Source organism: Phoca vitulina, unplaced genomic scaffold (genome assembly GCF_004348235.1).
Source record: "Phoca vitulina isolate PV1807 unplaced genomic scaffold, GSC_HSeal_1.0 scaffold89, whole genome shotgun sequence".
Classification (NCBI taxonomy): domain Eukaryota; kingdom Metazoa; phylum Chordata; class Mammalia; order Carnivora; family Phocidae; genus Phoca; species Phoca vitulina.
Window position 1 is genome coordinate 2,534,501 of NW_022589792.1, and position 26,011 is coordinate 2,560,511.

The following is a 26,011-nucleotide window of genomic DNA, read 5'->3' on the forward strand; positions in this document are numbered from 1 at the left end:
GGCGGGCGCAGCGCGGCGGAGGCCGGAGGAGCCGAGCCGGAGCCGGAGCCCGAGCGCGGCCGCCGCCTGCCGGGCCTCCCCTCGCCGCGGCCGGCCGCCGCGCTCCCGCCCGGGCGCCCAGCTATGTACTCCCCGTACTGCCTCACCCAGGTACCGGCCGCCGCCCCTGGGCGACCGGGGAGGGGAGCGGGCGCAGGAGGCCGGCGGGCGGGCGGGCGGGCGGCAGGAGGGGGCGCGCGGCGGCCCGGGGGGAGTGAGCCTGCGGGCGGCCGAGGGGTGCAAGCCGTGCTGTGGGCAGTCCTCGCACGCATGCGGGCGTCACGGTGCGCGTGCGACCCTGGCCACCCGGCGGACTTCTGGTGGGGGCTCTGGGGTGGCCGGCTGCGTGCGTGGCGCTGCCCCCGGAGCGAGGAGCGGGAGTGTGTGTGTGTGTGTGTGTGTGCGTGTGCGCGCGCGCTCGACTGGGGTGCGGTGGACTCCCGCCGACCGGTGGGCGACTGTAGCGTGCACCGGGCAGCGTGGCCACTGGCAGTGGTTGCAGGGGTGACAGAGTGGCAGGGGGTGGTCCCGAGGGCGCAGAGCGGGGACTGGGTCTCGCGGCGCTCTATGGGGCGGGCGCAGCTTTTCCCGAGGGTGGCAGCGGCCGGTACGCGTGGCGGCGGCCCCTGCGTGCAGCCGGGGTGCCCGGGGCCGGCCGAGCGGCCCGGGCGTCGCCCCAAAGTCTTTGTTCAGGCCTCACATGGGAGCGGGGCTAAGAAAATGGCGGGGCTCCCAAATTTCGGAGGGTTAGGGGAGGGGAGGGAGGGACGGGCGCGCTGCCAGCCGGGGCCGCGCCTCTCGGCCGACCCTGGACGTCGCAGCCGCGCCCCCCCCCACCGCCCCAAACTTTCCTCGGCGCAAACTTTCCGGCCCCAGCTACCCCGGCTGCGGCGCGGTGGACCAGGCGGGCCGGGGGAATCCCGTCCTGCCGCCCGGAGGCGGGAGGGGCGGGAGGCAGCCGTGGATGCCGCAGACAGTGCTGCGGCCACGCCGTCGGGTCAGCCGCGGGCACCACAGAGCCGACCTTGGCGCGCTGCGAGAGCAGAGCGCGTCCCGCCTCCAGCGAACTTCCCTGCGCCGCGCTCGGCAGCGGCAAAAGCGCGGGGGATGCCTGCCCTGCCACTCCACCTTCCCTGGGTTGTGGCCCCAGGCTCCGAGAGGGCACAAGAACCGTCCAGAGTCCCACAGTAGCCCTGGGAGCACTGCCTGCGGGGCCAGGCTACTGCTGGCAACACGGACTCCGAAGAGGGGACACCTGGGGGCCGCCTAGCCCTGCCTGCCAGCAGGGCCTGTGTGTAAGGAGAGTCTTTAGGCCAGGCCTGGGGTCTTAATTGTCTTCTCTGCCCAATCTGAGCCCTGTCAGCCTTCTGTCAAGTGTGCCCACAGATGGGAGTGGGAGTCCAAGTGAATATGGCTGCTACCAGGTGGCGGTGTGTGGCAAGGGGCAAGAGACTTTGTCGGGGTTGTGTGTCAGCCGCGGCCGCACCACACTCCTATACACAGATGCGAGTGCGTACGTGTATGTCAATCTTGGGGTCTGCATGTGGCTTCTATGGGTTGGCGGGGGCAGGCCTGCATGGTATGGACATATGTGTGGCCCAGGGAGCAGGTTTTCCTGTACAAAACTGGGTGTGAGTGTTGGTGAGGGTACACAGGCCCACGTATGTATCAGTGTGCATGTAGGTGTAAGTAGGCACTCTGGCCACTGTGGCAGCGTGGGGGGACCCCCCCCCAATCTGTGCCTCTGACTGACCAATCGCTCTATCTTGGGCCGCATGACAACACTGCCCACCTAGTGGGGTCTGAGCTGTGGTTGCCTTTGGGGCTATGCTTGGCTGGACTACGTGCTGGTGTTTGGGGGGGCCTAGTGGGATCAAGACCCCATGCTTGAGTAGCCCCTTGCCCACCAGTTACCCTCCCAGCAGCCTGGCCTGCCCCCTGAGACCTGGGTAAGACTTGCGCTCCTGGGAAAGAAAATGCCAGCCAGTTCACTGGTGATAAGACTAGGAAAGGGCTAGGGTAGCACCCAGACTCAGGGCCATGGCCAAGGCTTGACTCTATGACACCCCAGAAGGGAGCAAGAGCTCAGCTCTGTGTCACAGGCCTGAGTGTGCCAGGGTGGATGGAGAGGAGAGTGGGCATGGTCTCTCTGGGTTGTACCCCTCAGCTCCGTGCAGGAGGCTGCTGTCAGCTGGTCAGCAGGGTCTGGTCTGCCCCTCCCGACAGTCACTTCTCTTGGATCCAGAGTCTCTGTTTTTACAAATCTTTCTGCTTCCATAATTTGCCCTGCCAGTCTCTGTCTTTTTCTCTGCCTCTGTCTCTATATCTGGTTGCTCTGCCCCTTTTCTGTCTCTCTCTCTCTCTCTCTCTTAGCCTCTGTCCTTCTATATCTTTGACTATCCCTGTCTCTCCCTGTCTCTGTCTCTGACTGGTTCTGGCCCCATCTCTGCTTCCCCCCTCCCCACGAGTCTCGGACTCTCTCTGTCTCTCTGGCCTCTCTCTTTCTCTTCCCCTTTTCTTTTTTTCAAACCAGAATTGGCTTCGATTTTAAAGTCAATAAATGATTGAGCAGGAACGAGCTTGGAGCAGCGGGGCCCTGGCGGGGAAAGGCACTGTGGGCGAGGGGGAAGGGCGGGGGGTGGGGGGGGAAATCTCCTTCTGGAAAAAGCATCGAAATCCAGGGCGGCTGGGCGGGGCGCTTGCTGGCGCTGCTTGAGCCCACTGCAGCCCTAGGCCTGAGTCCTTGGCAGACAGGAGGGGGTGGATGGATGGGACCCCTTCCCCAACAGACAGACACACACCAGAATGAGGACATACATATATACATCACCGCCACCCCCAAAATGGGGACATAAATGACCTGCTCATGCTGATCATCCAGACACATGGCCATGGAGGAACCTACAGGCACAGGAAATGGTGGACCTGTGTTCGCTCCCACCCGCAACACACACACATAAACACACACACACACACGCACCCCCCCCTTGACATGGGACGCATATATCGACATAGGCTCACGGAGACACAGCAATACCTCCCAGATACACTCTGACTCAAGTGTGTGTTCACCCCTGCGCTTGCTCACACCGACTCAAGGACAGATGGGTGGACAGACACACGCTTTTATATAAGACGTAATGCTGTTGGCTCACCTGGGTGTGTACGTAGATACGCACACTTGCCGACATTTCCTACCACATAGCCACATGAGCAGCAGAATGTTCACGCTCTCTGCGGCCACACACGCAATCCTTCCAGGGAAGGGGCTATGGGCTGGGGCCTCCCTGAAGCCCCCGCCTCAGCTATCTCCTTGGGGCACTGTGGCCACCTCTCTGTCCCCATGATGCTGTTGCTCCCCGTCCTAGCGCAGTGTAGGGCCCCCTTTTAATGGTGCCTTTTCTCCCTGGGTCTGGCCCTGCCTGCTTCTTGCCCACTTCTGGGATGGGAGGTGTGTGCAGGCAGGAGCTGGGATGGGGCAGGCCATGCTGGGGGCTAGGTTGGACTCCGTTAGATGTTTTGAGGCTGGACCAGGCGACGCTTGGAGCCAAGGGCTCTGCTGGCTTAATTTGGGGAGCAGGATGCTCCCTTCTTGCTGGGTGCTGGAGTCAGGGGTCCTTGCTGAGCCAGGAATGTCTTGTGTGGCCTCAGGAGTCCCAGATGGAGGCTGGGGGTGCAGAGGTCAGGAATTGGGCTTTGTCATTAGACGGCACAGGGTTTGAACTCTGGTTCTGCATTTTCTAATCCTGTGATTTGAACTGCAGATTTTCCTGGTCCATAAAATGGGTAATAATAGCACCTATCGCTCAGGCTGTTATTAGGCTTAGCGCAGTGTCTGGCCTGTAGCATGTGTTCAGGAAATGGAATGGCTTGTAGTCATCTTGGTTGTCATCATTAGGTCACCCCTAGGCCTTCCCAACTGAGGGAAGAGTACTTCTGGGGGGCGGGGTGGAGGGCAGGGTGGAGCACCTCTCAACCATAGAAGTCCGAGTAGACTGCCTGGAGGAGGAAGCAAGCAGAGTTTGGGAGGAGGGAAGCCAGCTCATGGCCCAGCTACTTTCCCTTGGGTGGAGTCCCATCAGCCAGGCAGAGGGCAGCAGGGGTTCAAGGCAAGGAGAGATGATGGTGGGGAAGGGCGGGGGACAGGAGGGGAGGGACAAGCCCTGCACTACCCCATGGGGACCAGATACCTTTTTGGGGGCCACTGGCTGCCCTGACCCTTTCCCTAGTCTCGACCCTGACCTCAACCAGACCCACTTTGGGGCTGGGCTCTGAGGCCTTGTTCTGGGGCATGCAGGAGTGTGTGTGTGTGTACATGAGTGTCCAGACGTTAGAGGGGCAAAGAACCTGGAGTTGGGGGTGGGTCCTGATGATGGCTTCAGGGACGTCTACGTGGCTCCAGAGCTATTTCTGCATTTGCACGCGAGTGGTGTCACCAGGGTCCACCATGGGGCCAGGATGCATATGGGGGATCCTATGTGGGCAGCTGGCAGGGTCAGGCAGTCACCGTGGGTGTGTGCAGGGGGTGGGCACACAGCTGTGGCTGCCGGTGAAACTCCCCTGGTAGTGAGCGTCTGATCGCTGGCTTCCATGTTCAACCTGCTGGGAGCCTGGCCTTTTTGGTCGGCTTGGTCCTTGTTCTCTCTGCTCTTGAAGCGCAAATTTGGGGTCTCTCACTTCCCTCCAGCTGGACCAAGAGAGGCAGAGGACGCACAGACACCTGTGTTTTCCTCCAACAAAGTGCTGAGGATGGGGCTCCTGCCCCCCCCCCCCCCCCGCAGCTGGGGTAGGGGAAAGAAGGGTGTGTATTCATTTTCCTGTCCCCAAAGCCCCAGATGTGGAGGCAAAGGAGCCAGGAGGATGGCTGTGAATGGCTAACTGGGTTCTCCCTGATCCGCATGTGTTCACTGGTGTGTTGGGCTTTAGAGCCACCATTTTGCTGCAGATGGCCATGTGGCCGCGAACGTCTGCGCAGGTCCCTCTGCAAGTGTCCCTGTGTCTCCATGTGTCCGTTATTGGGTGCTGCCTGCCTGTGTCTCCGAGGGTCATCCCACGCTCCACCTCTGTGTATCCGGGAACAGTGGGGTTGCGGGTGTGTGTCGCTGTGTTTATTGCGGGTGCCCGATGTCGTCTTTGTGTCGTGGTGTCCCCGTGGCATGTCAGTGTGCAACGAAATGTTTTCTCTGGACGTCTGACCGTCGTGGGAAAGGTTCTATCAGTGTGGCTTCCCGTGCATGTCCACCTGTGTCAGCAAATGGGTCGATGCCTGGGTCTCCGGGTGTCACCTCCCCCGTGGCATTTTGCGTGCTGGGCTTGTCCTTGTGACCACCAATGTGTATCTCACCACAAGGGCCCCTCTCCTTGGCCCCCTTTGGCTTTTTGGCAGCCTGTGAAATGCCCGCTATGGCGGCCAGGCTAGCGGCTGGGAGCAGGCCGGCCTCTCCATGGCTTCCCATGAGGTCGGGCAGCCGTGGTGGCCCTGCTGTGGGCCCCGCCCGTGCCCCTGGCCCAGCATGGACAGAAGCCCGTTGTGTGGCGAGGTGCGGGTGTGTGTTTGGGCCGCCCACAGGCCTCCCTCTGTCTGCCGGGTGCGCATTGATCTTGGCTTCTGCCTATGTCCATCCTGGCCTGGCCAGCTGGGGTGTCCGGCTGTCTCTGCGGGCCTGAGCCCTCCGCCCCTGCTGCCCCCACAGTCAGGCCTGCCCTGGGTCCCACACCTCCCATGCCACCCGCTGTCCCTCCGAAGCTCTGAGAGCTCAGATTTGGAAACCGAGGGCCCCCCCCTTCTTTCTCTCTCTCTCTCTCTTTCCTCCCTCTCTCCTCCCCTCCTCCCGCTCCCTCTCTCCCTCTCTCTCTCCTCCTGCCAAACGCGTCTTGGCTCCGTCTGAATATCTCTCCTCCTCGATTTTTGGCTCCAGCTCTGGGCGCGTTCACTAAAAGAAGGGCTAGCTCCCCCCTTCCCTGCCCCCCCTCCTCGCTGCCTCCCCCCTCCTGAGGAGCCCCTCTGAGAGCGGGAGTGGCCGTGTGTAGGGGCCTGGGCCCCCCAAGTGGGCTTGGCCAAAGGGGCACAGGCCTGATGGGTGAGGGGCTGGGTGGACGGGGCCTGGCAGCCGGAGGGGGGTAGCAGCCAGGGTGACCGTGCTGCCTGGCTGGCCGGGCGGGCAGGTGGGGAGGGGTCGGGGGCACGGAGCTGGGGTGTCTGGCTTCTGGTGGGGCTGGCAGGCCTCTGTGAGGCGCAGCTGTGCCCAGAACTCGGAGCTGCGTTTGCCACCACTACCGATGTGGCTGCGCCAGCCGGGGAGGGGGAGGCGGGTGGCGGGCACTGCGGCGATCTGTAGCCAATCGGAAGCCAGGGTTGCACTGGGGAGCTTTCCCCCTACTGGGGCCCCACCCTGAGGGGAGCTGGGGGTGGTGGCCAGCAGTGGGCAGGGGGCAGTGCCACCACCACTGCCGAGGACCCTGCCCCCTTGGCTGAAAGCTCAGTGCCAGCCTTCCTGGCACAGATCGGGCAAGGGTGGGGGTCTGTCCCCACCTGGATCTGCGGGAGCCGAGTCGGAGGACGGGGCAGCTCAGAGGTGCCCCCCACCCCCTTGGCCTGGGGAGGCGGCTCTTAGGCCGGGACAGTCAGGACCCGGGGGTGGGGGCCAAATCATCCAGGAGATTCCATCCACATATTGGCTTCAGTAGAATCATCTTGGGGGTTTATTCTGGGTCCATCTCACACAAAGTCGTACACTGTCACCGGCACACGCGGGCACAAAGAACCATGCTGTCACACGCAGGCACGTCACACCTTCCTAAACCAGGAGCACGCAGACACAGGCGGCCCCACACAAAGAGACTTGCCTTTACACACAAACACCTAGAGATGCCCACCCCACCCGAGCACCTCGGCGTGGGCTACCCATGCGGGGACATGCACACGGGCGCACAGGGTCACACAGTCGCATGCCACGAGCCACACAGCACACACACACGCCTCGCTGTTGCCAAACACACAGGACTGTGGAGTGTCGCGCGGACCCACAGACACTCGGCGAGAAGCACACAGCACATGCACGAATTAACACTGTCAGACACCCAGAAACACACACACGAGCTCGGGTCCACCCCACCCACCATCACACACAGGGGCGCACGTGCACACACTCACACACTCTCAGGCACAGCGATACACACACACCTGGCAACGTCTGGGAACATATTCGGTCATCACACTCGGAGGGGAGTTTGCTACGGGCATCTCGCGAGGGGAAGCCAGGGACGCGGCCCAGCACCCTCCAGAGCACAAGACGCCCCCACCGCAAACAGTGATCCAGCCCCCGATGTCAGCAGTGCCGAAATGAAGACACTCAGCCCTAGTCTTGTCAGACACACACAGTAACACACGCACGGGCACAACGGACACCCATTACACGCACGTGGGCGCGCATGTGCGCACGCGCGCGCACACACACACGGACAAGACGATGCTGCCAGGGCCGCGCACACAGTCTTGCTCATCAGGACCCAGGTGTTGTCACAAATGCAACCCCACCCCCATACATAAGCCCAGGCACAGACGGTGTGGCGTTACAGTCCCAAGTTGCCCCAGTACATGTGGATGAGCGTCACACCCACAAAGGCATTCACACCTGGGTTACACCTGGCCCTGTTGGGAAATGGCATCTGAGCGGTGAGACCTGGCCTCCTCGCGCCTCCCCTCTGCCTGCCTGCCCTCTGGCTGTCTTTGCGCAGCCGATTCCACCACCCTGACCTCTCCTGATGGAATTTGGGACTCTGAATCCCTGCGCTGGTTTCTCACAGCCTGGGGGTTGGGGGTGGGGGGAGAAGCCTTCGAAGCCACATGCCTACGCTGGCCCAGGACACCCCAGTCCTCTGGCCCAGCGGCCCCATTCTAACTGTCCCGCTCTGGAAGCCATCAAGACGGTCTGGGATGGAGGCGAGGCTGATTTCTGAAACTCTCGTCCTCTGTGGGGCTGTCTCCTTAATCCTCTGGCCATGGCCTCTTCATTTCTGACTCTGGAGAAAGAAGAGAGGGCTGGCAGAATCGCACAAGGAGAAAGCATTTTATAGGATTATAATGAAATGTCCTAAAAACTATAGTGCTGGGCTGAAGTGCGCTGTGTGCTTGCTGTGCTGCACCCGGTGCTAAGCGCCTTCCCAGCTTGTCCCCAGAATCCGTCCGTGTGAGGCAGGTGGACAGGGGTTAGCTGTGCCCACGTGTGTGTTACTGTGCGTGGCTGACAGTATAATGAGGCAGGATTTCTTTAGTTCGGCACTGTTGGCATTTGGGACATTTGGACATTATTAGGAGAGCGGGGGCTCTGAGCCAACTTCCCAGGTTTGAATCCTGGCTCTGCTATTCACTAGCTGTGTGACCTTGGACAAATCACTCAACCTCTCCGTGCCTCTAGTTTCCTCTCAATAGGGTTATGGTAAGGACCGAAGGAGTTGGCTTATAGAAAGTGCCTTAAGGTAGTGCTTGATATGAAGTAAGTGCTTGATTTTATAGGTGAGAAGCTGAAAGAAGAGATATCCAGTGCCAGGGTCAAGGGCTATGAGGTGAGCCTCTTCTCTGATTGCCACCACTTTAAATCCTACTGATGGGACAGAATTGCAGTTTCTTTTCTGGCCTTTACCAAATTTCAGAGTGGGCCTGTACATCCCCGCACCCCCATGTGAAGCTTGCCCCAGCTGTCAGCCCTTGAGCCCTCCTTACCACCCGGACCTTCAGATCTTCTTCCATTCAGGGCTCAGAGTGAGAGTGGGTGGTCGGCTCACCCACTCTGCACCACCACTGGCCAGGCTTGCCTTCACTACCCCGACAGGGCGTGATGCCTTCTCCCACACCTTGCTGGGCACCCAGCTGGAGCCCGAGTGCTGGGGGTGCCGCTGGGGGCCTGTGCATTCCTTCAACAAATATTTACTCAGTACCTCCCGGGTGCCAGGCCCTGTTCTAGGCCCTGGGGGCTCAGCAGAGGTGCCAGCCCCGGTGGGAGGGCAGACAGTGAACCCGGTAAACAAGGGAGTGTCCAGTACTTGAGACAGTGATAGGTGCTAGGAGAAAAAGAACAGGTAAGGCCCATGGAAGTGCTGGGCAACTGCTGTTTTAGCAGAGGTGGTCTGAGAGGCCTCGTGGCGCGGTGCTGACCTGCCACCCAAAGTAGCTCTGCCACAGCTCGAGTATGACCTCACAGGCCCTTTTCCCTCTCGGAGGGGGCAGTCCGGAGGTCAAGGGTATGTGGCTTAGCATGGTTGCCCCAATCGTCTGCCCCCAGTGCACGGCCTGTTGTTGCTGAAGCCTGAGATCATCCATTATCCGTACTTGTGGATACACCGTATGCTGCCCGCCCAAGACTGGGAGACAAGATGGCCGGCGTTTCTCCTGTATAGAAACTGGGCCTCGATGGGCACCCGGTGTTCTCAGCCCTGCTGCTCTGAGCTGGGGGTGGGGCGGGGGCAGCTGGTGGCCCGGAGTGGCACTTCCACCTGGGCCCCTCGATTTAGCTCCCCCGGGGCGGGCCCGGTTTATTTTTACCCCAGCCCGTCACCTTGGCAGTGCCAGGCCGCGCCATCTTTGTAGGGTCTTGGGGACCTGCCCACAGCTTGAGGGGACCTGGCTTTGTCTGTTGGCCCTCTGATTTCCGCTGGGCCCCCATCTTCCTCCACCCCCAAAGTTCTAGACGTGAGGGCTCTGGGCTGGGGCTGGTGGGGTCAGCGCTGCCGGCTGGCAACCACCGTGCCCAGCCTGGTGGCATTTGGTTTGGCGCCCTGCCTGCCCGCCACCCCCACCCCATGCCCGGGCAGAGCCCAGCGGCTGCTGCTGCCAGTCTCCATTTCAAAGCTTGGGGTGGGGGTGGGGGAGCGCTGGGTGCATCCCCCGGCCCCCGGCCTGTCCTGTGCCACCTGGGGCTTGTCCCCCCAGGCCTGCTCCCTGGAAGGCCCCGGACCGCTTTTCTCGCTGCCCCTTTGCGGCCCAGAGCTCAGCGAGGATGCCCGCCTGGCTTCCATCTTCCCTGCTCGTTTCCTCCCTTGCTTGCCTGCTTGCCTGTAATGGCTCACCATTTTTGGCATCTCCTCCTCCTCCCCCTCCCATAGGCACCAACCTCACTTCCAAACCCGCCATTGCTGGCTCTCAGGCCTTCTCTGCTGCCTGGGGCTGGGACCCTGGAAATGAGAGTTTGGGAGGGCTGGGTATGTGGGCACCAGGGGCTTTCTGGGTGTGCGTGTGTGTGTGTCTGGAGGGGGACACACGCTCTGAGCCAGCTCGTACAACCTGCTTCAAGGCTGGCAGAGCTGGGCTGCAGAAAGGGGGCAGCACAGAAAAGTGTAGACCCTTCCATTTCTAACCAGACCCAGGGACCCAGAATCGGCCTCTGGGCCCCCAGGAGACCAGGGTGGGCATTCCTGCCAAAGTCTAGGGCCTGGACTGGCAAAAGCAAGGCTTTATCTGTGGGGTGCCCAGATCCTTCCTCCCCCCTCGGGTCCCCCCAGGGCTTCAAGATTCCTGCTCCTCCTCTCTGGAACTTTGGGGAGGGGAACTAAGCCCCATATTGGGCACTCGTGCCCCCAGAGGGGCAAGGGACTTTGGAGGAACCGGTTTACTTCCCCCCCCCCCATCCAAGCCCGCTGCCCGGGCCTCTCTGTCTCTCTCGGCACTAAACAAAGTTTGCTAAGTAACTTCAAATGTTATTTGAGGACGGCCTGGCCTCAGCCCAAGGCGGCCCTGTGGAAACTTGTTTTTCGCTGCCGAGGCTGCAAGTATCAAAGACACACTTTCGGGGGAGGGTGCTTCCATGCCTCTCCCCCCTCTGTGGCAGGGGCTGGCCCTGAATGGACACACAGACGCACAGAGGCCCGCACTGACAGAGGGACACATACATCACGCTGTGGCTTGCGCACCAGACACACGACAGCCGTGGACCACAGCCCATACCATAACACACAAAACATACACGTCCTGACGCACCAAGAGGGGGGCGGGGTTCACAGGGTGCTGCCCCCAGCCCACAGGGCCTGGGATTTTTCCAGCTGGTGAGGTTTCTCAAAACCTGAAGTCCTGTATCCTCAGGTCTCCTGGGCATGAGCTGGTGCTCCAACAAGCCCCTTTCCCTCTCTCAGCCTCAGTTTCCCCAGCTGTAGATGGAAGAGGTGGGCCAGGGTGGTGTAAGAAGTGGAGACCCACGCTGATTAGGAGAGTGCCTGGCTTTTCTCCTCCCTCTGGCAGGGTTGGTATGAGGAGTGAGTCCCTAAAATCGGGGTCTGAGCACGGAGCCTGGAGTACAAGCAGTGCTCTTAGGTGTCACCTGGCGTTACTGCCAGTCCTGACCCCCCCAAACCTGATGTGTGTCCACCCCGACTGGAGGCCCCAACCTCAAGCAGCTCCGGGTTCTCCAGGTCCCAGGCAAGTCTCTGGTCTTCTCACCTTCTCCCTCCATTTTTCTCCGGGCTTTTCTTGAGCTTTCCCCAAATCCCTCCCTTCTCTTGGTCTCCACCATCCCTGTCCAGGCCTGGAGCTCAGGGAAAGTGTGGGAAACAGGCTTAGGGGGTGTGTCCCTCACCGAAGCCAGCCAGACCCAGGGTCCTCCATACCCTGAGATCCCGGATGACCCTTCTGGGGTCCTCCGAACCCAAGCAAAGAGCTGGGGGGGGGGGAACCTGAGTTGACAACAGCACGTGTCGGGGAGGCTTTATCATAGGGTCCCTCTGACCTGGCACCTACCAAGGTTTGCAAGCAAGTGGAGTCCCACTGGACTCAACAGAAAGGCCAAGGCCTGAGGGGACACTGGACCTACTGCCCACGGTCCCTGAGAGCCTCTCCCTTTCACTGTTAGCCAGAGCCTCACTGAGGTAGGTTTTCGGGAGTCCCCCAGTCCCAGCCCCACACACTGCCTCATCTCCACTCACAGTCGGTACCCGCAACACCCCGCCACCCGCAGTCTGTCGCGCAGTGACAGCCTGTCACAGGCACTGCCGCACACCGGCACAATCTGTCGTCCACGCACAGTCTCACACGCAACCTGTCACACACACGCACACACACACAGCGGCACAGTCGCACGCACAGCCAGCCTCACGCGATCACACCAAGCGTCACAGCTTGTCACAGCCATAGACTCCTCACAATAAAAATAACAGCTACCAACTCCAGAGCAATTATGCCTGGGCAGCAGGCGGAGTGTGTGCGTGCGTGTGTGTGTGTGTGTGTGTGTGTGCGCGTGTGTGCGCGCGTGCGCATGTGTGCACATGACCTCCTGTAACCCTCCCAAAATGAGGCAGGTATGAGTAACCTGTTTTACAGATGAGGAAACGGAGGCCACAAGGTCAAGTGCCAAGGTCATGGGGCTGGAAGTGGGGAAGGGAGAAATTAGGCCCCCAGGGGCAAGCAAGGCTTAAACAGGTCACCCTGCTTTTCGACTCACTCCTATTCAGCTGAGACTCCCCCTCCTGGCCCTCCCTGTGGGGAGTTCCCTTCCCATTCCCCAGATGGGCAGAACTGAGGTTCTCAGCAGTCCAGCCAAGAAACAGGGGGAAGGGGCCTCAAACTGTCTGCCCTCTGCTGCGGAAATTTGAGCCCTGCTCTCCAACCCAAATGCTATTTGGCTCCTCGTGGTGGCAGGATTTCGTGGGTAGGAGCCTTTGACTGGGGCCAGGGTCTCAGTCCACAGGGCGGGGGTGGGGGCGAAGGAGTGGGGGAGTGGGGAATTGGCAGCCGTAGGCACCAGTGAAGTCCCTCAGCCCAAGACAGGGCCCAGAGTCTAGGGCTGCCCGGCACCCCTACTCCCCAAGGCTCTCCGCATTCCAGGACGATTCTTCCTCCTCCTCTGCTGCCCGCCTTTCCTCACTTTCCCCTTCTTTGTTCCACCCCTGCCGCTCCCCGGGGCTTCCCCCATTAGAGCGGCCCTGGCCAAAACCAACAGGCCTCCAATGACTTCCCGCCGAGGCTGGCTGGGCAGCTGGCCCTGCCCCCTGGCCTGCCCAGGGGTTAGATCCAGGCTCTGCTGGCCTCGACCGTGGCCCCAGCACATGTGGCCTCTCCTAGGGGGCTTGAAAACACATGCGCATGGCCCCAGTGCAGCATCCTGGTGCACCCTGGCACCTGCATGCCCGTGTCCGACAACCCAGCAGGGCACTCAGGCAGACTCTCGTGTGCGCACATAAGCACACTCCCGCACAGAGGCTCAGACAGGGGTCCCAAGCACACCCTTGCCTGGTACCCCCATGGGGGGTAGTGAGACTGCCAGGGGCACACATGCCCATAAACACGCCCTTGCCCGACATCAGATGGGGTCCCCCTCTCACACACACCGCACACACACCACACGCACTCCCCTGCTTGTGCCCAGACCTGGCTCTGAGCACAGGTACTGCCCCGTGGCCGCAGGGGTGTGCTGGGCTCAGGTGGGTCGGGGAGCCTACAGGAGCCGCTGATGCCCACACACGTGGCTCAAGGCCCACGCAGGTACACACCTCCCCAGCCTGCACACGCGTGTGTTTCACGTGAGCCGCACACCTGCCAGGCCGCCCAGGGCACCTGGCTCCAAAGCGGCATTCAGGTTGTTGGGGGAGGAGACCCGGAATCGGAGGCCTAATTCCGCCCCCCGCCGGCCGGATTTCTCTTAGAACACGCGCCTCTCCAAATGTCCCTGGGGTGAAGGTGAGCGCCCCATAACTGCTACTCAGTGGCGCCCCTGCATGTGACATATTTATATTGGAAATTTGTACCTTTATATATATTTTACACAGAACCTCCCCCCCAATGCTCCACGTTTGGACTTGGATTTTACCATCCCCCACTCGGCTTGGTCCCAAACCTACAAACACTGTTCACCAAGCAGGGACATGGGGCCAGGCGGCAGCAGCCTTCCCCCTTCCCACTGTGGACGCCCCACGTTCTTAAAGGCCGGGCCACACCAACGAATCCTGCAGCACTCCCCGAAACACAATCGCGGGGGTGGGTGCTGGCGGCCAGACGTTGCTTTTTGGTGTGTGTTTGCTGTTGCTGCTTAAATTAATCCTGAGTGACGGCCCACAATTCCTCTCCACAAAGAGGCCATTTAATGCCCCCCTCCTCGGGCGAAACTTCCATTTGCCCCCCTGAGTCCAGCTTGGCAGCTCAGACCCTGCGCTGCCCTCCTGGCCTTCCCCTCAGGTGCGCCTGGGGGTGGAGGCAGATTCTCCTCGAGCACCAGGGACCTCAGGAGCGAGTGGGTGGATTTTGGAGGGGTGGGAGGTATCTTAAAATAGAAGCGCATTGCTGAGCAGAGGTGGGGCGGGGGTTGTCTCAGGACTCCCTAGATGGTCCCACTGCCGGACGGTAGCGCTTTGATGCCCCAACCAGGCCGCCTCCCACATCGCCCTGAAGATATCCCGCCCCCCCCGCCCCCACCCCCACCCCCCGCAAGTCGGTGCATCACGTCGTGTGCCTTTGCAAACCCCGGCAGAAATGTGCTACCCGTGCCATGCACTAGCCCCAGCATATGCCCCTTGCCAGGTGCCCACCGCCTACGAACTCCTTTCATTGTCGCCTCCAAGGTGTTCTTTTCGTGCCTGGTATTCCCGGACCCGCTGCAATTAGCTCACGCCCCGGGTGGGGGAGGGCACAGGTGGGTGAAGGTCGTGGGGAGGCCTTCCCTGGGCTCAGGCAGAGGGAGGGCTGTGTTCTTTCCACGCGGCAGGACACGGGCGCTGACGGTCACGGTCACCTGCACCGCACACGACGGGGTGGAAAGGACAACATACCCCTCGCTGGTGCGGATGACCCCGGCCCTGGGGCACCGGAGGGCCGTCGGCCCTGAGCGGGCCGTGCGCAAAGTCGGGCGTGCGCGTGCGCGGAGGCAAAAAGGCGGGAAGCCGTCGTGCGACAAGCGCCTGTGCACACGACGGTTGGGTCACTTGGGCGGAACCGCGCCAGGCGTTGAGCGAGGAGTGAGGACCGCTGCCCCCGCGGGCAGGTGAGGGGAAACCGGGAACAGGTGTGAAGGAGCGGGGGCAAAGAATGACGCCTCTGCGGACCCTCAGGCCGGGTCCCTGCGGGGTCCTTGCCTCCCCTCCCCCGCACCGAGCAGGCGGGGCGCCCTTCCACCGGGGCGCGGCCTAACCCCTCGCGGCGACCACCCAAAAGTGACCCCGCGTGGCGTCGAGGGCCTGCCGGGTTCGCGTTCTGGGGCCCTCGCCGTTTGCAGCAGCAGAGGCCGCCGCCAGAAGGGGCTCAAATGGCGGCGTTTTGGCCTATAAGCCCGTTGGGTCCCCAGCGCTCCGGGTGGGGCTGTGGGCCGCCTTTGCCTAAGTTGCCTCTTTCGTGCCCATCCGGATACCCGACAGGGGGATAATGCGCGCGAGGGCTTTGGAATGAATGCGATGTTGATAATTCCTGTTATTCTTTAGTCGCGCGGAGGACTTTTGGGGTTAAATGCCCCAGAATCTGCGGGCAACCTTGGGGCACCAATCTGGAGAGGGTCCCTTCTCTGCCCCCCATCGTGCGCGCGTCGCTGCCTCCAGACCCCAGGCCTCCGAAGAGCCTCCCCATTTCTCCCCAAGCCGCCGCCTCTTTTTGGGGAATAAGGGAGGGGAAATTTAGCAGGGGAGATTTTTGTTTGTTTCGAGGGTTGGCTGGGTTTGGGGGCGTTTGGCCTCCAGCAAGCACCGGGAAGAAATGTGACTAAGTGGCAGAAAATGTGCTTTCCCTTCCCCTCTCCCCTGCCTTCAGGCCGCGGGAGTTGCGCAGTCTCCAAGAACCTTTAAAAAAAATTCCCCCCAGATCCCCTCTGATCGACACTGCCTTTCCTCTCACGGATGACTTCTTGAATTTGGGGTGCTAAGCCCCCCTGCCCCATTGCTGCCAGCCATTCTGCAGCACTACCTGGGCCTGCCAGGGGGGAAAGGATAGAAAAGTGGGAAAAGAACGTGTGCATGGAGTGGGCCCGACTTAACCTGTTGGAGGAGGCTGGTGTCCGCATGAAGCCACCCAGCCACCCCTCCAGAGCTCGAGCAGCACCCCAGCATTCAGTGAAAGCCCCCCGGGGGCCTCCCGCCGGCCCCCTCGGAAACCAGTCATTAACCCGACTTCTTATCGTCCAAATTACTTAAATGTGCTTTGGTGGTGTTAGGTCCTTTTCCTTTTCCATGTGCAGATGACTCAGCCTACTCCAGCTGCGCCTGGGGAGGTGACCCGGGCAGCGGCTGACCCTGCACCCTGAACCCAGAGGCGGCCCATCCCAGCAGCACCTCCCCGGCCCCAGGCTCCCAGACCACACTTGGCTCCCCCCTCCCCTTATATTTCAGGTCATATTTTCCCTCTTTTTTTTTTTTTTAATTTAAAAAAAAATTTAAAGGAGTTTTATTACTTTTTTTTTTTTTTAAGCGTGAGACAGAGGCTGATGGAAACGGGCTGTTAAAAAAAGAAAGAAAAATACATGCCGGTGGCACTCTGTGGAGCTGGCGAGCCTCGCCTGCCTCACGACTGAGCTTTTTGGTCGCCAGTTCCCTCGTAGAACCGGGCATGGGGCACCTGGGATCTCCGCTGCTGAAAAGGCGCTATAGAAATGCAAGGAATTATTATGATTTTAATAAAATTGTGTCTCATTTAGGAGCGCGCTTCTGCGCTGCCTCTGTCGTCGGAGCCCGGGTTTGCCGCGGCAAAGTCTGTAATCAGAGAAAAATACCAGCTTTGTTGAGGGTTAGAATGTATCATTGGCTAATGTGTGTGGTTTTTTTTTTTTTAAATAATGCTAAGCATTGGAATAATTAAAGAGTGAGAAATAACTCGTCTCTTCTCTCCCCTCGTCATTGTCTTATTTAAGGGTGAAAAGCGTGCTTTTAGGCAGAGCTGGTTAGTTTTAATGCGGGCTTTTTTTCTCGCCCGCCTTTCCCTCCGCTCCGGTCTGATTCGCAAATCCCCAAACTGGCACAAGCCGGGAAACTTGCGGCAGCCGTTCTTCTCCCGGAGTTGGAGCCTCGCTTTCCTTTTTTCCCCTCTTTCAGAGACAACCCTCTTCTCTTCCCTCCCCCGCCTCTGGGCCCTGACCCACTGCCTGGTTTGCGCTAGAGCGATTTAAAAAAGAAAGAAAGGAAGAAAGGAGCCGGGCTCTGGTACCCCTGTGCCAGCCGAGGGCGCGTTTCCCAGGCGGCGGGCTGGTGGGAAAGTCAAACCGGGTGGGGGGTGTGGGGTCTCAGAGGCAGAGTCTTGATGCCTACCCTGCACTCTCCCCCCCCCCAAAAAAGAATCAAGTATTTCTAAAGATCGCAGGATTAGAGGGCTCAGATCCCTTGTCATATTTTAAATCAAGCTGAACAGTTCTTTCTTCTCCGGCCCCATATGCAATAGGAAGTGAAAATTCGGTCCTTGAGCCCGACTTGGCAGCCCGGTGCCCGTGGTTGGGGAGAGTGCTGCCCACTAGGGCTGGGCCTGGTGTCCAGCCCCAGGACAGTGCTACCACCACCTAGAGGGCCTAGATTTTGAGGCGGGGGAGCAGAGTACAGGGCCAGTGGTGGGCATGGCCTGGGGAGATGTCGGAATGGAGGAAAGGGCGCTTCATCAGGGCTGCAGAGGTTTGCTTCAGGCTGGTGGGATGCTAAGGGCTGCCCCGGCCCTTCCCCCAGTTGTGGGGTAGGTGGGCTCAAAAAGAAAAGGGGTTTTTGAAGTGCTTGGGGGAAGTCACAGCTCCCAGTGAGAAAGGAAAGGGAAAAGTGGGCAAGAAATGGGGGTAGGGACTTGTGCCCACAGGCACCGCTTCGAGTTGCAAAGGAGTTAGTTATTTATTTGCTTCAGGTGTTTTTAATTAAATGTGTTTCTCTTTTATTTTCCTTGTTATTTGGTGCTTAGACTTTTCCGCGATCCCTTGCATTTTGTCTTTTTACATAAGCAGAACCCCCCCCCCCTTGGAGAGATATTGTGGGAGGTACTTTGCCTTCAGTGCTTTCTCTTTCCTGCTTTTTTTAAAATTTAATTTTAAAATTATAAAGTAAATTTAGTGCGAGTGAAAGTGAGGGGGGAGCCAGCTGGGGCTGGAGCCAGGGAAGGGGGAGGCAGATGCAGCAGGGTTGGGCCTCCCTTCTCGCGGCAGCTCTGCCCCAGGACCCCCTCACTCCTCTCCCTGATAGACTTTTGGGGACTGGAATGAGGGCAGCCTGCCTGGATGGATATTCATTTACCCTTCAGGAATCCCTGGCTCTGCAGAGCCACTTTTTCCCCATTACACGCCACACCCCTGAGACCCCCCAGTCTCTGCCTACGGGCAGGGTGAACCGAGGGTCTCTTACTCCCCTTGAGGGTCTCTTACTCCTCTCGGTCACTATGACTGTTTAGCTTTCAGCTCGGTGGGCCCTGTTTGTCCACCACACACACGCCCTGCTGGTCTGTTAACCCCGCTGCACAGTTGGTGGCCCTGTTGATGGGATCAGAGCTGGGCAGGCACAGAGAGAGACAGAGACAGAGACAGAGAGGCTCGAAACCCCTCTGCAGCCGTGAGGATTTGAGGGGCTGCTTTTCACCGTGCATTTTTTTGTGGTCACATGAGTAGTGCATGCTGCTCTGTTAACACATGTGTGTACATAGGTGCTCGCATTCGACATTACTGGTGGGGGCAGGGGCTGTTTCTAAGGCATATAAACTATGAGACCTCTATAACTTAAAAACTAAAGGCCTGTTCAGCAGTGCTGAAAATGTTCTATTTCTTAATCTGGGTGGGGTTACACAGGTGTGTTCACTTTGTGAAAATGTATCGAGTGCCAGACTTAGAAGTGTGCAATCTTCTGCTCTTCTTTTTACACATTTCAGTTAAAAAATTTATTTAAAAAAAAAAAAAGGAAGACCCAGCCTCAAAAGAAAAGGCCTTCCCTAACAAAATAATAATGATAATAAATGATGATTTAAATAAGAATGTCCTCCAGCCTGCTTTGCTTAGGTCTCCCGCTAAAGAATGGTGGGAGGGCTTGTAAAAATTAGTGGGCTGATAAAAAAGCTCGCAGGCGTGTGGCCCACGAGGCTTCCAGACCCATCCACGTGTGTACGGAGTGCCAGGAAACTGCCTGCAGACTCAGGTCTAGCTGTAGGATTTTTAACATCTCAGGACCAAAGGATGAAAAGTGGTAAGGAAGAAGTTACTTGCCAATTACATTTTGCTGTCAACATCTGGAAAGCAAAATTGCAGCTGTTATCCCTGCCCCCCCCTTACCACCTCTTGTTTTTTTCTGCACACTTAAATTTTTGTATGCATGCCATCCATATTTCGGTTTTCTGCTCTGTTAAAACATCTTCACGGCTCTGTTCAAATCGAGTTGTTGGGTTTGGGCTTTAAAAAAAATATATATGTATCTCATAGTCTGACAGTATAATTTTTTGAGCAATTTATTTGAACAGGATGGCCATCAATTGATAATCCCTTCCCTTTTCTTTCCCCTTCTCGGCCTTCCCAGGACTGTTTAGGCCAGAAGCTTTCGGGGAGGACGCTCTCGGCTGCCCTCGCCTCTGCTCCTCTGGGCAGGTACTACAGCTTCACCCTCCACGGCCCTTCTGCGGTGTTTTTGTTTTCCCTTCGCCCCCCAAAAATATTTGAACCAAAAAGCCTCTTTTTTTTTTCCTCCACCCACAGCAAACTGAAAGGGCTAGTGAACCGTGATTCAACAGAGCGAGGGCGCCTCTTTTCTTCCTTAGCATTAATTAACTCAAGTTCGTTAGGACGTTGGGTCTGTCGCCCACAGTTTTCTCTTGTGTGTGCTGAATCGGGTCATAGAGGGAGACTTCCCGTGCAAACAGTTTGTGTTGGAGCTGGAGGACACAGAGGGGGAGAGAGGGTGAGAAAGAAAGGGAGCCGTAGAGGGACGGATTGTGGATTGTGGCCGAGGGGTGGTCAGGTCCCGAGCTCCCGGCACCCTGGTGCCAGCCTCCGCAGGGGCTAGACACCAGGGGAATGAAGATTCTCGGGTTTTCTTGGCCATGATCCTGATAAGAAATTAGTTGGGGGGAGCAATACATTTTGAGGGATTGAAAAATGTCTACCTTCCAACTCCTCAAATTGTACATTTTGGGGAAGCCGCTTGCCCAGACAGGGCCGGCCCAGCTTCCCTGAGCCCTCAAGCAGTGAAAATCCCAGGCTGTTCCTATCCAGGCCACCCTGCTCTCTGCCCCCGGCTCTGGGCACTGCCTCTTACCGCAGTAACTGCAAGAAATAGGCTCTCTGTGGGCCAAGGGTTCGAGGAGTGCAGACCGGTGGAGGAGACCGGGGTTCAGAGAAACTCTCCTCTTGCCCTGGTCCTTCTGCCTTCTGTCCTTTGGCGGGGAGTTGGCGGGGCGCAAGGTGGTGTCACAATGGATCCTGATGGAGCTCTTAAAGAGGGCCTGGGAAGGCCACAAGAGGAGTCTCAGAGGTGCAGGGGAGGGAGGGGAACATCTCCCCTGGAGGATCCCTAAGCCTTTTGTGGGGTCGGGAGTTACAGCTGGCCTCAGGCAAATATTCAACATTTTGCCATTTGCTCCTGGCCTCCTCTCTTGCCCTCTGGGTATTCTTACAGCGGCCCCACACCGACCTCATCTTCACGTGCTGGTTTCCCCTTGCTGGTGCCTTTTGTCAGGTTTTCAGCTCGCACAGAAAGTTGTGAAGCTGGCTTGTGGGGTTCTTCCATCTTCCGGGGCCCTTGGCCATCATGGAGTGACACTTTCCAGTCGCACCAGGTGGGTGAGACTCAGGCTCTGCACTGCTCTTGCCCCCTCCATGCTCGCGGCTGTCCTCTGCCTTGTGCATCCCGCGGAGGACCCCCACATAGCCCGCCAGCTGGAGGACAGGGCTCTGGCCTTCCCGGCTTTTATTTCTATTTGGTGACACAAGGAAGTTTCAAGCTAAATAGTGAATTAAAAGACTAGTGATTTTGTTTTCTAGTCTCTGAAGAGGATGAAAGTAAATTTCCAGATGCACTAGAGAGAATAGATGGTCTTCCCAATACCTATATTCCTACCCTATTTTATTTGGTGCCAGGAGGGTGAGGGGAGATGTGCCTGGAGCAGGGTAGTGTTTGGAGCCAGAACGAGGCTGCCTGTTGGCCCAATCCCAGGCCACCGCTCCCAGTTTGTAGACGGGAGGAGAAAAAGAAGGGAAAGGGAGGCGGTTTTATAGGAGAGGAATGTGCGGCCTGGTTCTGATGCAGGCCGTGTCCTAGACCCAGCATGGGGGTGTGGGGCAATTCCATTCAGCAAGCGCGAGGACGCTAGAAAAATCGTGTGGGGCTGCCTTTCCTGAGCAGAGGAAAATAGGCCCAAGTCAGCCAAAAACCCGCTTTGTCCAAATTCTCTGAGCCTCCTCGCAATGTGCATTTTCTGGTTTCCATGCCTGGCATTTCCAGATTCTTGGATGATTTTACTCTGGCTGCAGAGCCCCTTCCCGCCTTCCCCTCCTCCCCCAAAGAGAGGGGAGGCCCCACCTACCTCTAGGATAAGCAGCCTGGCCCCTTCCTTTTGCTTCCTACAGTTCTTTTTCTATCTCTACCGGAGAGTCCGGACACTGCCTTCTTTTGTGCCTTCTTGTGTCCCTTCTTCTGTGGGACAAGATGGGAGATGTTGGGGATACAAAGTTGAAAATCCCAGGAATTGGGCAGACTAATCAGGGCTGATTTGTGGCTTTTTAAAATTTCCTGCTTCCTTTTTCACCCATGCTGCAGATAGACAGTAGTAAAATGGATACTGAAATATCTGGTTAGTCCTATGAAGGTTTTGTTAGTTATTTAGTTATATAGTTAGTTATACACTCACTGTGTATAGTTATCCAAATTGGCATGTGTGTGTGTGTGTATATATATATATATATATATATATATATGTATAATATGCATGTGTCCAGGGTCTGAGAGAATAAATTTGGGTCTTAAAGCAAGTAGGACGAGGACAGATAGGATTTTTGTAAAGATAAGGAAACATTCAAACGGCGGCCCTGTCTTTAAAGATATAACTTCTTATGCTTCTAAATGTTTCACTGTTGGCAGGTATGGGTCGCTTTCGAAACCTGTCTCAGGCTGGGAAAATTATTTTGTTTCCTTGAAGACTTTTGAATACTGAGTAAGGTTCTGTATGAATTTTCCTATTTTCCCTTAAATAATCCACAAGGCTCCATTTGTTTTGTGGAGTTTTGGAAAACCACACATTTTACTTTCTTGTGATAGAAGCAGTCATTTTCTTCAGCTAGTTTTTCTTTTTTGCCCCTGACCCAGAGCCCTTGTCTTTTTGTCCATGTTCCTTGTTTGTTTGTTTGTTTTTTCTTTTCTTTTTTTTCTCGGCCCTGTCTTCTCTCCCTCTATCTTTGTCTTTCTTTCTTTGCAGTTTTGGGCCCAACTTGGCTTTCTCTCTCCAGGTTTGGCTTTCTTCTCTCTCCTTTTCTCTCTCTCTCTTTCTCTTTTCCTCTTTTTCTGTGGTCTGATCAGTGTTTTTCTTTTGGAGGCACATTATTCCTAGTGATGTCTGAAACTGGCATGGGTATTTCAGAAATGTTTCAGTGAAAACTGTTGCTTTAAAAAAAAATCAAATTCTATATACTTGACAATAAGAGAGGCCTTCTCTCGCAAAGGCAGAAAAATTCCTTTCCACAAACCAAAAAGCCCATGTTAATTTTTAAAGTCTTCTCTCTGGCTTCTCGATTTTTCTTTTAAGTGAAGAAAATACCTTTCCTCCCAAATTGCCGGTTTTTCCTTTATTTCCCCCCCTCTCTTTAGTTTTTTTTTTTGCTCCCTGCTCTCACCAGCATCACTGGCTTCCTCTCCCTCTCCCTGGTTTTTTCTCTCATTCTCTTCCCCCTCCCCTCTCCTCAGAGGCCTGCCTGTCCCCTTGCTTTCTCCATCCCCTGAACCCTTGCACTTGTGGGTGACTCAGCCCTTGGAGAAGCCTTGAATTGTCTGAAGGTTTTTTGTCTTGCTCTTGTCCGTCCGCAGGGTGCAGAGCCTCTGAGCCCTCAGCCCAGGCGGGAGGGGAGAAGGGAAGGAGGCTGGGTCTGGGACAGGTAATCTTCCAACAGAGCCTCCACTCTCTTTAACAAAAGGGGGACAGTCCCCTTTTGTCTGGGGCTCCTGAGGGGCGTGTCCAGGGCCTAGAGCCACCACCAGGGCCATGGAGGAGGAGGAGGCTGCAGCGGTGGGGGCACACCAAGTGTTTTGTTTTTTTTTTAAGATTTTATTTATTTATTTGGCAGAGAGAGACTCAGCAAGAGAGGGAACACAAGCAGGGGGAGTGGGAGAGGGAGAAGCAGGCTTCCCGCCGAGCAGGGAGCCCGATGCAGGCTCGATCTCAGGACCCTGGGATCATGACCTGAGCCCAAGGCAGATGCTTAACGACTGAGCCACCCAGGCGCCCCACACCAAGTGTTTCTAATGGAACCTGAGTGATTCCTTTCTGTGTGTGCCCACAGAAGAGAGAGACCTTCTCCCCTCCCTCTCCAAGCCTTAGGAATACCCTGACCTCAGGCCGCTCTTCCAGAAAACTCCCCCACACGCCCCAGACAGTGGCCCCTGTGGGAACAGGGTGAGGGGAGAGTGTTCCCTGGGAATCCATTTCTGCCCACCTTCAAGGTTACAACAACTGGCAGGAGAAGGACAATTGATGATTGTTCTCCTTCCGTGTTACTCTCCTGGGAAGGCCTGTTGCTCCTCCCGTTAAGGGAGCATTGAGGGGGCGCACTGGGCTCTGTGTGGATCCCTGAGGCTCTATTGAGAAACTCCACCGGCCCTCCTGGGCCACTTCTATGTCCAATCTCTCTGCCACTCCCTCGACCTTTGACCCCTTCCTCCATCCCGGAGTGAATCATGGATCTTGTCCTGTTTCCTTAACTTCCACGTGGATCCTCTCACCCGCCATCTCCCCACCACCTACCCAGTTGCACCACCGGTTTCAGAATCAACCCATGTTTAGCGCAACTCTTCCACCCGGCACTGTGGTCTGTGAGATGGAATATGCCAGAATTCTCCAGGAGGCCCATGTTGGCTATTTTCTGTTCGGTGTCTAATATTTAGTATAAATCAAAATGCCAGAAAAACACCCATGTGCCAAATATAAACTCACTTCTGGTTTTTACCATCTCATCTTGACTCTAGAAAGTAAGATTGCTTCTCTCAAGGTGGAGAGGCAGGGTTTGGTATCTTATGTCACTCAGTTAACATCTTTGGCTAATTGGACTGAAGCTGGTTATTAACATGATGTTAATTATTGAACGCTGCTCTAAGAGGCCTGTCTGCAATGACACCTGCCTCCTGCTTGCTCACCTCTGTTTCTCTTGGGGTCAGCTGTGAGCTCACTTCAGACCATTCAGGACCTGGGCTGGGGTCCCAGGTGCTGGCCGGCACCTTCCCATTGTCAGGCTTCAGCGCCAGCCCAGGGCTGCATGTTTTGTCCTGGCACACCCCAGGCACTCTTCCGGGAACCTTTCTGCCAGCGTGAAGGCCACCGAGCACAGGGTTTCAGATGGGGAAGAAAGGGGCACGAGTGAGCAGTGACCTTTTCCCCCCCATGCCAGCTGAGGGCTGAGCCTCACCTGGGGAGAGGGCAGCTGTAGGGACAGTTCCGAGCGGGATCAGCCTCTCCCTGTCTGTTTGAAGTCTCTGCCCTTCTTTTAATAACTGTCTCCTCCTTACAGCTTCTCCAAGGCCTAAGGCAGGCTGCTCAGTAGCCCCTTGCAGAGAGAACCCATGGAGATGGCACTCACCCCAGGCCTCCCTCTCCTGAGCTCACCCTCCCGCCTGGCTGGGAGGGAGGCCGCTTCCCTATGACTCGGTTTCCCCAAAGTTGTCCCGCTTTTCCTGCTAGAGCCCTTTCCTTCCCGTTTTGTTGTTTCCTGTCTTCGCTTTCTCCCTTTTATATCGGTTTCTTTTTGTACACTCTTGCACCTTGCTCCTCCGTAGGGGTTCGGGCCCTTTAGTCTGAATTGAATTGGGGGGTAGGTGAGTGTTGTCCCTCCTCCAACCAAGAAACACTTAAACACAGATCAAGTGGAGAGGGCAAAGCTGGAGAAAGCAAAGAATGAAGTGTCTGGGGGTTGGGGGGAGGCCTCGTAAGACTCAGTGACTGTTCGGAAGTAGTGTCCATCTTCCTGCCTTTGTCACTTCTCCCTGGGATTGGCTGTTGTGTTTGTGGCTGCATGTAGTGCTTGTCAGCGGAGTGCTGTGACAGGAGGCTATTTTAATAAACTGTTGCAGTTTCTCGAGCCGAGCTGCATTGCGTTGGCATCCCTCGTCACCGCTAATGGAGCGTGCGTGGCTGGGTGTGGGCTGAGGGAGGCGGTCGAGCTCGCTGGGGGCCTGGGGGTGGGGGTGCGCCTCGTCTGGGAGTGCTCCCGCCAGCGGCAGCCGGGCCCGGGGAGGAAGGGGTGGCCGCACCCTGGGCGCCAGGTCCCTGCCCTGGAAGTGCTGCTGGCATCGACACTTTCCGAGCTCTCTTTCTTCTCTTTCTATTCATAGCATCGCAGGCTCGTGTGTATGGCCAGGGAGGAAAACTTCCACTCGCCCCTGTGCGCTCCATAAATAAAAAAAGAAATAGAACCAGAAAGAGAGAGTGTGAGGGCCTGAGAGAAAGAGACTGAAACCAAAACACAGAGAAGGCGCAGCTGCTCTCCCCAAGGCCTTCTGGGGCGCCCGCCCGAGCCAGGCCTTTATTTATTTCTTTTTCTGGCTTAAAAAAAAGAGAAAAAAAATCCGTGTCTTCCTCAATCCTAGTCCCCCCAGCTCTACACCCCCCCTCCGAATTTGCTGGCTGGCTGCTGCCAAATGGACCCGAGTGGGAGCCTGGAATGAAAAATTCATAACTGCTGGACTTTGCTTGTTCATTAGACGTGAACTTGTCGATTGGGCAAATTGTTTTTGGTCTCCAACTGCCGGGGGCTCTCCCCACCCTCCCGGCTCGCCCGGTTCCCTCCTCCCCTTGGACACAGCCATTGGCTGCTCGAGGATGTCTCATTGCCAAATAGGTGGATCCTTCTCTCTCTCTCTCTCTCTCTCTCTCTCT

General features: G+C 57.3%; 1 protein-coding gene across 2 annotated transcripts in view; it reads left to right on the plus strand.

The window, feature by feature from the left end:
• Nucleotides 1-74: 74 nt before the first annotated feature.
• Nucleotides 75-26,011, plus strand: part of NFIX (nuclear factor I X) — a 96,393-nt gene continuing 70,456 nt past the window's right edge. The window contains exon 1 of one of the 2 annotated variants that reach the window (XM_032395906.1): nucleotides 75-150. In XM_032395906.1, coding sequence (XP_032251797.1) covers nucleotides 124-150 — 27 coding nt within the window. In that variant the 5' untranslated portion in view covers nucleotides 75-123. Of the gene's footprint in view, nucleotides 151-19,501; nucleotides 19,527-26,011 lie in introns of those variants that run through there. The other variant, XM_032395913.1, reaches the window with a different exon arrangement.